The following is a 13,793-nucleotide window of genomic DNA, read 5'->3' as shown; positions in this document are numbered from 1 at the left end:
TGCGGAGTGTTGTCCAAATAGCTTAACATGTCTCCAGCATGACTCTTCCAAGGTCTTTGGGCGATATGGCCAATTTTACATCTTGGTAAGAGCAATCAGTCGATATGAAGCGTAATGTGGCACATGGCCTTTCATAGGGCATTGCGGACTTCGTTATGCATGTGTCCTTTTTGCATGACCATTACAATCTTTCTAGAAAATTTAATGTTACCTCGTTTATCCGTATGTAACCATAACAATCCCTGGGAGCTATCTGTATTTCCTGTAAAAGCAATAAATGTGAGATTTTCTTTCTTCAACAACCAATCATTGACCCAATATTCTTTTTCGTGGCTTTTTTTATTATTATTTTGGTTGCAACGGCACAGTCTGAGCATATATGGTTCGTTATCAGATATTCCCTCCTGCACGTCCGAACTCTGTGGCTGCCAATTTAAGACTGACTACTTTGTTCAGACCGGGCAGTAACGTGAGTCTGCAGTCATTTTTTTGGAGTCTCCTCCCGCTCAGTTCTAATCATACGACCAGATCGACTGTGAGTGGCCCGCCTTATAGTTTTATCTTTAGTTTCATTTGAGAATTTCATTTAGGGATGTGTAACGAGTAGTGAATTTCTAGCACCAGAAAAACACTTCTCTAACTCTTCAACGGAACCAGCTGGGATTGATCTCAGAACCACAGGGTTTGCTTTTAAGTGCTTTGCCATTGACCCATTGATAATCTTTATTGCAAAATATAATTGTAGTATTGACAGTAAATATTTCCTTATGCAATGGCTCCATGTCTTTCCTAATTTACTGGTTCTACATATTTTCCTGTCCTAAACCAAGCAAATCCTTTGAACAACCTTAAAATCCAAAACTTACCGCAACCCAAACCCCTCCAACTTTTTAGGCTGGGATTTGCATCCAACCCTTTGAAAGCACCATGATGATGTAGTACTCGTTGGCAACTCTAGTGACCTTATGCCGTTTGGTTACTCAGACTCCCCGGTTGAATGGCGCCGCCATGATAAGGGAGGTAGCGCTTCGGTTATTATTGCCCACAAAAGCTCTAACTTTCTACATAAGTTCTAGTATAATAATATCCATAAGAGATGCGAAGCAAATGAAAGCGAAAAAATTTCCGCATACTTGTTTTTGTTAAATAAAAGATATTTGAAGTACTTTTGTATACATCAGTATAACATGGATTAATTGCATGTTATACGCAATATTTGAGATGTTTAGTCACAGGAATAACACGCAGTAAACTTGTTGAAACTCTCTTATAAACTAATGAAATACAGACCTAATATCACAGATGCTACATGCACACAATTCTGATGTAGACTAATCACTGGCATAAGGGAGAGAATGTACTTGGGCGATTGTGTCTAAAATCCATAGCGCCAGTCTAACCCATACTCCTTAAATAATAATATAATATGCGGCTCCCTTTCTAAAAATTATTCTAATTTACGTTTTTAATATAATTTTGATAAAACTAAACAATAATTTTTGGGTTTTTGTTCACCTCCTGGCTCACTGTTTGTATGGAAAAAACTGAGAGCAATGAAATTTGTTGTGAAAGTCATGAGGATTTTAAGAGAGGTTTTTTTTTTTTTTTTTTTAACATCCGACATTCACTGGGAGTGTTCCTGTAAGTGAATATCAAAATCAAAGCGAACGTAAATCCGGTTTATACAGTGTTCCGTAGGAGTTTGTGAAAATTTTTATTGTTGGGCGTTTTCCAACGTAGAAATTATATTAGCAGAGCACACAAGATCTGTTAAGTAAGGCTTAGAGAAATCGGGAATTTTTGCTCTCCTTCTAGGTGTTAAGAGCAGCAGGAAATGAGGCGAGTCATTAAAGTGTCAGTTTACACAGGAGGAAATCTCTGCGATTTCTTAGTCATAAACTAAGTCATAAACTAAACTAATAACACTTGAACACCACCCGCCCCCCAACAAAAAAAAAAAAAAAAAAAAAACTCTTTCCGGCACATTCTTTCATTTCCTTCAAAACGAAGGTCGTTGTTTATTGGTAAAACTATAGTGGACTATGTAAGTCTTCCTTTCTTTTATGAGCCTTTTTCATGGAAGGAGAGAGAGAGAGAGAGATGAGAGAGAGAGAGAGAGAGAGGAGAGAAAGAGAGAGACGAGAGAGAGAGAGAGAGAGAGAGAAAGAGAGAGGAGAGAGAGAGAGAGAGAGAAAATTATATTTATACTATGTATATATATATATATATATATATATATATATATATATATATATATATATATATATTTATATATATATATATGTGTGTGATATATATAAAGTGTGTGTGCGTTTGTGTGTGTACATAGAAAGAGAGGTAAAATCTTTTGCTTCAGAGCCTGCCGTTACGCAGGCCTCATATATCTCCCAAACCCACACGCACTTCCGTTGCACAGCGGTTGTAATGAAGTAATGGACAGGGAAAGCAAGAACCAAGGTTGTTATGGAGACGGTACTGGCTGAGAAATGAGGAAACGATTGGCCATAGATCTCAGTCGTTTTCGCTTTCTCTAATATTGCCAGGTGCTGTGCTCTTTCCCTGTTATGGATGCTTGTACTAGTTTTCCGATTGGGAAAACGAATGAGGCTTAAACTCTCTTCCTCTGCTTAGAGTGTAATATATGGATAAATTTATGATTAGAAAATATCCACTGTTTTTCAACCGTAGGGTATTGCCTTATATTAAGGAGAAATCGTCATCTCAGCTTAATTTGATTAATATAGATTTGCCCTTTTGCCAAGCACTGGGGCATCTGAGGCCATTCAGCGCTGAAACTTAAATTGATAGTAAAAGGTTTGAAAGGTGTTACAGGAGGAAAGCTTTGCAGTTCCACTGTGAAACAATTGTTAGGAGAGGGTAGACAGTAAGATAGAAGAAAGAGGTTATTAAGGAGGCACAGTTAAAGGAATGAAAGTAGTTGCAGCAGCTAGGGGCCGAAGGGACGCTGCAAAGAACCTCAAGTAATGCCTACATTGCACCGAATAAGGTGCACTGACGACACTACCACCCTACGGGGCATCTGAGCTTAATCTACAGCCAGGTTCGCTGATTTTTAGTGAATCGTCTCCAGCTATTTCATTCTTGAAGGGCTCATTTCATAACTGGTCTTGGATCTATTTTTCGAACCGCTGCTCTTCCTGACTCCAAATCCCCCACCCCCTATTTATGTGATAAGTAAATAAATAGACAAAACAATCAAACAGGCATTCGTCAATAAAAATTGTCAGTCGACGACAAAATTTCAACACGGCAAACAATCATTATTTTTTTATTTTTGAATATGATTTATTCGTTGCAAAACACTGCAGTGTTTCTAGGTAAGATGCTGTATAGTCTTCATCACATTATGTCCTGTTACTTTTCCTTATATACAAATACGTATATCCATAACATTAAATGCCTTAAAGCGACCTTGTTCCTACAGATACAAGGAAAAAGCTGAGAGCCACAAAACACCGCTTTTTAAAAAAAAATAGTTTGTTTAAAACTTCCTTTTCTCTTGGTTCTTGACACAGAAGACTGAACGTCCATTAGGCTTTGGTGTCGAAAGGAGGATGTATATAAATCTCATCCTAAAAATGCTTCCTAATGGAACAGTAGAAAAAAAAAGGACGGATTTCTCGACATCAATGTATTTTTTTTCTTAAATAGAGGATTGTCTATTACGGAGACAATCCAGTTGTCTGAGATAGTCAGGAACATTTTCACTCGTTTCATCCTTTAGTGAAGTTTACGTATGTGTTAGTGTGTTTGTGTGTGTGGGCATGTGTCGCAAAATAACCTCAAAACTTGACATGAATAATGTCAGCTTTTACAATCTGTACCGTCAGCCGAAAAGGTAAAGGATTTGTACTGTAGTTACCTCTTTTGTTATGAATAAAAATCTTTGACAGCTTCAAAGAATCAAGTATTCATTTATGCATATTTATAAAAAAAAAAAGTCATGTATATAAAGTTTAAGAACGTGTGATAGTACCTGTAATAAGGTAATTGCCCATTAAATTACAGCATATATATAGGTATATATGTCAAACTGAGCACTGTCATGTGTTTGTGTTTTTTTAAGGATAAAAGATCCAAGGTTTCTTATACTACATCCGTATTTTCAAACCTGCCTCTTCAGCTATAATAATTTCAATGCTCTAAACTTAAATGACCACCCGACCCTTCGGAGATCTTTGAGGATACAGAATCGGCTGTCACAAAATTCTTATCTTAGAGGCAATTTACCCATGATATAGCAACCTTGAATTATTCCCCTTTTAACTGTTCAAATTATTCAGTTTTAGAACGTTTTCGCTTCTGTTTAATTCAACTTTATAATACGCTGACTTTTAACTTACGATAGCACCTGGAGTCATCTTCAGAATGCTATTTTGCTAAGATTATCAGTCCTGTTGTTTCGATAAGGCAGTCCGTGAAATATGCAGTCCAGTGACCCATTTATATCTCTTATAGTCCTTGACCGCGTCCAAAGTCCGCTGTATACCTCCACGGGCGCAGCGCTAGATGTGAGCTTTGTTTTAATCTTCGGTATTTACATCAGCCTGTCTTGCGCATCCCCTGAGATATGATGGCCAGATTGATCTTCTAAACAGATTCCGATAAGTTTGATTTTAATCAAAGCTAGTTTGTTGTTAATGTTATTTAGGCTGTTGAATTTCTTCACCGCTAGATGTGGGTGGTGGTTTTAAAAGTGTCCCTTCGATTATTGTTTTTATGCGCCATTACTGGTTAGTACCACTTTGTAAACAGACACGAATCGCGTCCTCTAATTCCATTATTGAACTAGCCAATTATAAAATTTGGGGTCGTTTAGTTGCCAAACTAGGTACTGGACGAATTCTTTAACAAGCGAAAATCTGCCCAAAGAATCGTTGTTTTACACTTGATCTTGAGGCCTGGAGCTGGGCGGTTCTCTTTCGAGATCGCCATTAATAATTTAGAATAAGACTGCGCCCTCCAACTAAATAGCTTGGAGTAAGTAACTGTATTGATTGATCAATTCCATTTGTAATTTACTGGTCGATTCAAATTCAAATTTGTTACTTCTGTTTTGATTGGTTTTGTTGTAATATACTTATTATTTTTTGTAAGTTGTAATGTAAGTGTAATTTAATTTTAATTTAGGTCTGTTGACATTTTCTCTGTAAAGTAGGATAAAAATATTATTGTAATTATTTCATTTGCAGAATGAAATGTCTGTAACGACTTCAACGTCGTGACGTTACATGCCTCGTTCGTATGGTTGGTTGAGGTGTCAATGGTCTTATTCTGATTGGGCAGGCGCAAGCCCCTGCAGTTGCGCTACACACTTTGCTTTATTAGAAATTGATCTTATGGCTTTTATCCCAACAATGAACATCTAAAATATTGTTTCTAACTGCGGGAGGGAAATTCAAGAATGACTTGAACAAAGTTTAAAGAAAGCTGGAAGAAACCATTTACTGTATAAGGCAAATAGGAAATTCAAAATTTGTTTGGTGCTCATAGGAATGCAGGTAGAGGTGGGGCAAAGTCCCAGTAATCTTCGGACAGGACTGCCTTAAAACTCGTGGTTTATTCTTGCCGGTCAAGCCGGGGTCCCAGTTCCGTTGCTACCTTCCAAGTAGCTACATTTATGTATTTGGGGGTAAAGGAGCGAGGTTAAGGGGTGGGGGGGAGCGGGCGATTATAATAATTTTGGGTAGCGTTATGTGACAGGTCGCGCTTCCCTATAACAACTTCATTCATTGGCTGTTTCTATCTGTAAGCAATTGGTCTTCGAACCCTTTCCATAATCTGTACTTTTGTTTACACTAAAATTCCATTTACAAGAGAAGTGTTTATCAATTACCCAGAGATTAGCCTCGTCTGTTTTCTTTCTCATCTAACCACTCTTTTGCCTCTTTGGAGAATGGATAATCAAAATTTTTGTGTATATAAAAAAATGAATAGACTAGGCTTTGAGGATTACTTCTATCTCTTTCTTTTTGTAGCTGCCAAAGTACATAAGTTCGTGCTATTACTCGATTAAATGGCTATTGCAAGTATTTGTTCCTCAGTCAAAGTATTCATGTTTAACAATGGTTTGTAAGTTTCCAGTGGAAATAAAAGAAGATAAATTCTTCTGAACTCCTTAACAAGTAGAGGAAGAAACAAGATTTTCTCAGCTCCTCAGCCTAAATAAAAAGCCAGGTTAGGGTTTTATCGCACAACAATATTTAAACTTAGAAGAAATGTAATTGCATTATGCATTTAAGCACGAAATACACGAAAAGTACATACCCAAATGTACTCCCAACTTGAACAGGCTTGGAAGTGCGTTCAAATACTAGTAAATTGCGCAAGCATATCTTACACCGTTTTATCAAAACTACACAAATTGGAAACCCTTACCTGTTGTCAATGGTGCCCTCTGTCTGCAAACATGTCATTAGGCTATTAAGATCTCGTAAATACAAAAATACACTATTTATTACCCAAAGCAGAGGAATATAAAATAGAACAAAATAATTAATAAGTCATAGTGATAAAAACCCAAATCTGCCCACAAAGAAAACTAGTAAGTTATCATTCTACCCTCCTGGCTGAAAATTCACTCCCTGACCCAGAATGTCAATCGTTTCATTGTATCAGTCAGGATAGAGAATCCCGTCTCTAATATCCTGGAATAGAGCCCATCTTTAAGATGGGGTTTTTCTCCTGACACTTGGCGTGTACCAAACCGACCTATTTCTTCTCACAAAAGGAAGGTGCATCTCGCAAGTGCCTTGGACGATTAGACCTGTAACATCCGTACAAACGAATGTACATACTTGACACCCCAAACTGCTTTGACGACAGGACGAGCAGTCTCCAGATTAAAATGCTTACGTATCAGATTCCTTCATTCAAGAAGGGCTGCCCCTACAGCTCAATCTGTCTCCAAGCAAGACATGATAAGTAATTCACTAACATTACACACTTGTAAGACATATATTGAGGAAATTTTAGGTAGTACTACCTTTATAAAGATATTTGTTCTGATTTATAACGATAAGTTATGAACAAAGCCTTCTGGTTCAGAGACCAACCCCCTCCCCTCCCTCCCCCTCACTCCTAGACCGATTTCCCAAAAATAATTCTTAAGATAAACTGACCAGTTACAAACATAAGGGTAGAAGAAAGCACTTGAATTACGTAACAATCATAAGTTTACTAAAAGATACACGATATTTCGTTACATTTATTATTGACGGTTATTTTATCCATTAATATGTTTGAGTGCCTTAATATGTAATAATGTTTATTGTAAGTATCATCCACAAAGTAGATCCACCTCAGAGATCGGCTGTCATATATCATCTATTCCTTTCATGGATCTCCTTACATCCCATTCATAAATCTCTTTGCATCCTTTTACGGTCTCTTTATACCCTTTAATTCAACTTTGTGTAAACCTGATCTTGAGGAGTCATTATATTCATTATCCCAATCGTCTCGCCAAGATGCTCTCGATACCAGTCAAACTTTAAGTGGATCAGGTTTTATCAGTCCTGATTGGGGCAATTATAATCGTTGCCAAGACTTCGATATCGAACACGTCAGAAGGATATTATGATGTTTTTGTTTTCTGTTAAACGTTTAGGTAATGTGATAAAAAAAAGCCGCGGAAGTCTTTATGGGTAAGTCAAGAAAATGTATAATAATTTCGAGTATGGAAGTAAGTGATTCAGCTAAGAAACTCTGTTAAACGTTAACGGCGTCCTTGCAGTTGGATGAAAACAGTTTCATTACGTGAGAAAGTAGTTTTGAGCATCGGTGCTACGCCATTCATATTATATGTATGTGTATATATATATATATATATATATATATATATATATATCTATATATATTATAGAATATTAAAATAATTACATAAACAATATATACATATATATATATAATATGATGGGTATGAATTAATAATATTACATCACCGATACATTTATATACGGGAATGTCACCGAAAGGGAATTACGAATTAATGTTAGATGGATTGTCAACTAAATGATTCAAACACCGGCAATAACATCCGACTAACCACACACACACACTCGCACACATACACTCACACAACACACACACACACACACACACACACACACACACACACACACACACACACATATAATATATATTTATATATTATATATATATATTATATATATATATATATATATATATTATATATATATGTATAACTCCTCTTAAGGCCGTAAACTAAATAAGTATACAGGATCAAGTAATAAGTGTTAGGTCGTCAAGTAAAAGGGGGGTTTCTTAACAGAAATTTATTATTTTCATTCATAACATGGTAGAAATTACCAAGGAAACTGGACACTTTCACTAAATTAATCAACTTGGAATTTACACAACAGCAGTGATTGAGTGAATTGGATAACGTGTTACAATTATAAATACTGACCACTTGCAAAGTAGTCCTTCAAGCCAATTGGGCAGTAATCTAGGTCGGACTCTTCAGGTAATCGGGAACAGAAGCTCGGCTAGTCTGGTAACGCCATCGACAACACTCCTTTGTTGCTTCCTGGTTTTGTGACCAACGCTGCTATTGAGCGGTGTCTGGCCGTAAGATCACAATGGGGTCCAGCGTGAGTGAGAAGTTGAGTTCCCACCTGCCACATTCTTTTGGGCATCACTCGGACAGCGATTTCGCCGTGATAGCAAGTAGATTTGCAAATGAAATGACTTTGGCGGGTACCCTCGTCTTATAAGGGATTCGGTTGTTGCTGGGGGCATCGATTCAGGCTGCAGGCCCTGCATGTATACCCGGAAGAGGGGAAAAAAGTGCGAGCCAAGAGAAGGGTCGAAAGAACTCGGTTGGAGATAGATTGAATCTTAAGATCAAGACAGGAAAAAAAAGCCGTCTACCCCCAGACCCCCACTTGTGTACCCTTGGGATTCATTAAACCCAGTCCTTGAGAAGGGTGAGACCACAATATAGAAATGCAGCAGGTAGTCCAATGTGCAGGTTCGTGGATTTTTATGTAACCGACCATAATCTGTGACGTCACACAAATGCATCAGACCGGCAGTTTACTGATGAAACTTAGGGACCATTGTCTTTTTTTAGACTTCGAAATGCGATTTAATAAATATCCCTCTATAGATTTAAGTAGTGAATAGGATTTTGGACTTATAAAATATTGTAGTTCATGTGAATGTCGATATTGAAATCGAATAGGCGAAATGTTATACCAATAAGGTATTTTATGAGTGACATTTTTAAAGACTGATGTCATGGGGTTTTCCAGTTTTTTTTTCTTAACTTTCCTGTCTTGGCCTTGTGTGCATTTGGGACATCATGGTTAATATTCTGTAAAATTTGCAAAGTTTAATTTTGTGATATAATTGTAAAACCCATCCTGATCTTGCTGGACCTTCACCTAAATGTTTGCTGATATTATTTGCATTTTTAATATTTAATATCATTTTTAACAAATACACAATTATCTACAGTACCTGCAGTTATATTAGATGAGGTGATAGACAGGAAAGGTGAATATCAGTAATGCAGGAGTCTGTTATGAAATGAAGGAATTCCTCGAGGAACAAGTCCAGGATTTGACAATGTACTCCGACGAGGCATAACTTCATAACCAGGAACGGTCGACTTCTGAAAAAAAAAAAAAAAAAAAAAAAAAACACCTAACTTCCCTAAGCTTTCGTACCGAGCAGAGCTAAAATGCTTGCCGCACATGAATACCTTGATTAACACCAACCTTCTTATCTGATCTCTAGTATCATGGTGAGCCCAGATTTTCCTTAACTCGGGATCCCTCACATACGAAAAGAGCTTTTAAGTCCCCCTAGCACTCTTACTGCACTCAAATGCACTACAATAAACCATTTTGAAGTCCACTATCACAACAGCGATATCACTAAGACGCGAATAGAACGGTCACTTCTTACCGGATATTTTGCCGGTTTACAAAACAAGAGTGCAAAATTAGCAAAACATACATACCATTTATATGATTAATATCTGTAGTATGCCACTAAGATCATTCATCATTAGATTCTTTGATAGGGTAGGATGACGTCACAAAATCACATGCGCAGATGAGTCCCAAACCCGTTGCTACAGCGGGACTACCTTGTCTTATCTATATGGTTGGTGAGACGGTTAAGGGCTGAAACTCTCCTCTCACTTCTATAGATCTATGGGTATACCTATCTCCCCTACTGTCTGGTATTTTTTCATAAGGGCTTAAGAATTAGCAATCTAGCGGTGATATTCGTAAAAGTATGCATGTATGAAGTAAGCGCTGCAGGTGACTGGAAATACTGTTCGCTCATGCTATTAAAACAGAATGAAATGAGATCTCCGGTGGGGCTGTTTGAGTCCTCTCCACTTGTGTTTAATCTCCGTGTTTCTGCCTAATCTATAACAACACCAGATAAAACCATTTCTCCCATTACATATATCAAATATCTTTTTCGTTACGCAGAATTCTAGGTCAATTACATGAATTCACGAATAATAAGTTTTTTTATGCAATAACAAGAAACGGAATCAGATTTTCTGTCAACATGGCATCTCTTTTTGGTGCTGCTACCAGTAATTCAAACAACTCCACTTGCATTTAAATCCACAGGTAAACAGTTAAGACTGTCTCCAAGGGGCACTTTCGGTGGTCACGGTATGTTTGGAAGCATTTACCCTCTCTACAAATATCTTGATTTCACAGTATCATAGCTAAAGAATAAATTGGTAAGCAAGGAAATATGAAATAAAGCATAACATAGAGTAGGCTGGACGAGTGAGAAAATAAACAATCGTATACAAACGGTTCTAGGACAAAATCTCCCGGAGAACAATATCTCCCAAAGGACAAAATCCTCCGTAGGAAAATATCCCCTGGAGGAGAAAATCCCGCGGAGGACAAAATCCCGCAGAGGACAAAATCCTGCAGAGGACAAAATCCCGCAGAGGACAAAATCCTGCAGAGGACAAAATCCCGCAGAGGACAAAATCCCGCGGAGGACAAAATCCTGCGGAGGACAAAATCCTGCAGAGGACAAAATCCTGCAGAGGACAAAATCCTGCAGAGGACAGAGGACAACATCACGCAGAGGACAAAATCCTGCAGAGGACAAAATCCCGCAGAGGACAAAATCCCGCAGAGGACAAAATCCAGCAGAGGACAAAATCCTGCAGAGGACAAAATCCTGCAGAGGACAAAATCCCGCAGAGGACAAAATCCCTCAGAGGACAAAATCCTGCAGAGGACAAAATCCTGCAGAGGACAAAATCCCGCAGAGGACAAAATCCTGCAGAGGACAAAATCCCACAAAGGACAAAATCCCGCAGAGGACAAAATCCTGCAGAGGACAAAATCCTGCAGAGGAAAAAATCCCGCAGAGGACAAAATCCCTCAGAGGACAAAATCCCGCAAAGGACAAAATCCTGCAGAGGACAAAATCCCGCAGAGGACAAAATCCCGCAGAGGACAAAATCCCGCAGAGGACAAAATCCTGCAGAGGACAAAATCCTGCAGAGGACAAAATCCTTCAGAGGACAAAATCCTGCGGAGGACAAAATCCCCCCGAGGACAAAATCCCCCTTAGGACAAAATCCCCTGAGGACAAAATCCCCCCGGGGGACAAAAAAACCCTGAGGCCAAAATCCCCCGTAGGACAAAATCCACCAAGGACAATATCCCCCGTAGGACAATATCCTCTGGAGGAGAAAATCCTATGCAAGACAAAATCCCACAGAGGACCAAATCCCGTGGAGGACAAAATCCTCCGGAGGACAAAATCCCCTGAGGTGAAAATCCCCCGTAGGACAAAATCCCTGTAGGACAAAATCCCCCGTAGGACAAAATCTCCTGGAGAACAATATCTCCCGGAGGACAAAATCCCCCAAGGACAAAATACCCCTGTAGGACAATATTCCCTGGAGGAGAAAATCCTGCAGAGGACAAAATCCCCTGGAGAACAAATCCCCTGGAGGACAAAATCCCCCGGAGGACAAAATCACCCGGAGGACAATATCCCCCGTAGGACAAAATCTCCCATAGGACAAAATCCCCTGTAGGACAAAATCCCCCGGAGGACAAAATCCCTCGGAGGACAAATCCCCTGCAGGACAAAATCCCCCGGAGGACAAAATCCCCCGGGACTAATTTAAAGTCATGAAAATGCAAGCAACCAATAATAGTAGTAACTTGTTTTATTTTTCATTGCTTATATAATTCCAAACAGAAATATATTAAAATATTCGTACAGTTGTTTGCTGGTTTTACATTTATTATCGCATATATAGTTCTAGTTAACTGAACATTACTGATAGAAATTTTTTTAACTAACTCAGGAGGTGGAATTCTTAACAATAAAAATTTCTGAGGAAAATGAAAATTTCAGGAAAAATGCTAGATTGTTTATTCAAAGACTAAACATGTGTTTAAAACCCTAAGTTAAATGCGATGCCTCTAATATAATCTAAATACATGTTTTCTTGGTATGTTCGCACAACTGATTTGATTCGTGATGTGGCATCCTTATATTTCTTTCTAGGTGGTTCACTAGCGATACCACAAATAATCTGATTCATCTGAACATCTTGAAAGTTGTTTTCTCGCTCTAAGAGACTCACAAACTTCCAGATGACGGATGGGAATACCCAGAGGTTTGCTAAATGTGGGTTCTCGCGTCCTCGTCGACATGGCCTGCCAATATAGTGCTCCTCAAAGTAATCCAAAATCGGGAAACTCTTCTCAGCCATAATATCATAGAGCTCTTCAAACACTTCATAAACAGATTCAGGGGTAATAAAGCCAAGGGCCGCTATAATTCTCATTTTAAGAAAAAATTCATTATTGTCTTGATAATGTTTCTGTAAAGCTAACTTTTGTATTTTTCTGTAGATATTTTGGCACAAATGAAAAAAGCAGCCTTTAACATCGACTTCAGGAAAGTACGCTATCAAAGTATTCAGCATTGTTCTTTCAAAATCGATCATTGCACTCGCAGGTGAGCAATTTGTCAAGATTTTTTATTTCTTGTATAAATGTGTTATAAGTTGTTTGGGTCTTATCCGGTAACAGTGCATAGTGTTTAACGTAAATATATCCTTCACGATGCAGTTTCATCTGTCCTTTGTTGCTCTTCACAAACTCCATCTTCTATGGGTGGAAGCTTACTAAAGTGATTTCCAAAATTAATTCTTTGTAAGATTTAGTTAAACTATGAAAGTAAAAAAGTTTATCGCCTTTTTAGAAAAATGAGCAAACGACTGTACTGCTATGAGAGCAATAAGACTTAGTTAATGTAGCTGTTAGGAAAAAAATGTTTGCCTGGTTAGAAAAAAAAGCAAACGGTAGAAAACGGGGAATTCTGGCAAGGGGATTTTGTCTTATGGGGGATTTTGTCCAGGGGAATTTTGTTCTGATACATTACAAACCGATTCTCTCTCTCTCTCTCTCTCTCTCTCTCTCTCTCTCTCTCTCTCTCTCTCTCTCGCTTAGAGAGAGCGCCAATTCATTATACAGACAGTTTACCCCTGCAGTTACCTAGATGTAAATACTGTACGATGTTTCTTGTCTACAATAAAATGTTAAATATTTATAAATGGGCTCTACATGGAACGGTAAATCTTTGTAAAAAATAAGAAAAATCTGTTATCGTTCATAGGTTGTGAAGAGGAAATGAACTGTAGACAAATCCTAAGCAGGGCGGAATAGGGAGGAGATTAATGTACCTGGAAATGAAAACCAACCCCTACAATATTATAATTATAGCCT

The 13,793-nt window shown here is 38.1% G+C and overlaps 1 protein-coding gene across 1 annotated transcript; it reads left to right on the top strand.

Annotated features, from left to right (window-relative positions):
* The first annotated feature begins 8,624 nt into the window (after nt 1-8,624).
* Nucleotides 8,625-11,851, top strand: LOC135226744 (neurofilament heavy polypeptide-like). The gene is made up of 2 exons (XM_064266454.1): nt 8,625-8,742; nt 10,845-11,851. The coding sequence occupies exons 1-2, from the start codon at nt 8,625-8,627 to the stop codon at nt 11,849-11,851; spliced, it is 1,125 nt and encodes a 374-aa protein (XP_064122524.1).
* The last annotated feature ends 1,942 nt before the right edge of the window (nt 11,852-13,793 follow it).

This window comes from Macrobrachium nipponense, chromosome 15, assembly GCF_015104395.2.
Source record: "Macrobrachium nipponense isolate FS-2020 chromosome 15, ASM1510439v2, whole genome shotgun sequence".
Classification (NCBI taxonomy): Eukaryota; Metazoa; Arthropoda; class Malacostraca; order Decapoda; family Palaemonidae; genus Macrobrachium; species Macrobrachium nipponense.
Note: the sequence above shows the minus strand (reverse complement) of the source record. Positions and strands in the feature narration are given on the sequence as shown.

Excerpts from the sequence above, each read along its gene's own strand:
- LOC135226744 (XM_064266454.1), top strand. The coding sequence starts at position 8,625 with ATGGGGTCCAGCGTGAGTGAGAAGTTGAGTTCCCACCTGCCACATTCT. Across the intron at positions 8,743-10,844 it reads AAATGAAATGACTTTGGCGG|GACAAAATCTCCCGGAGAAC; the intron begins GTACCCTCGTCT and ends AAACGGTTCTAG.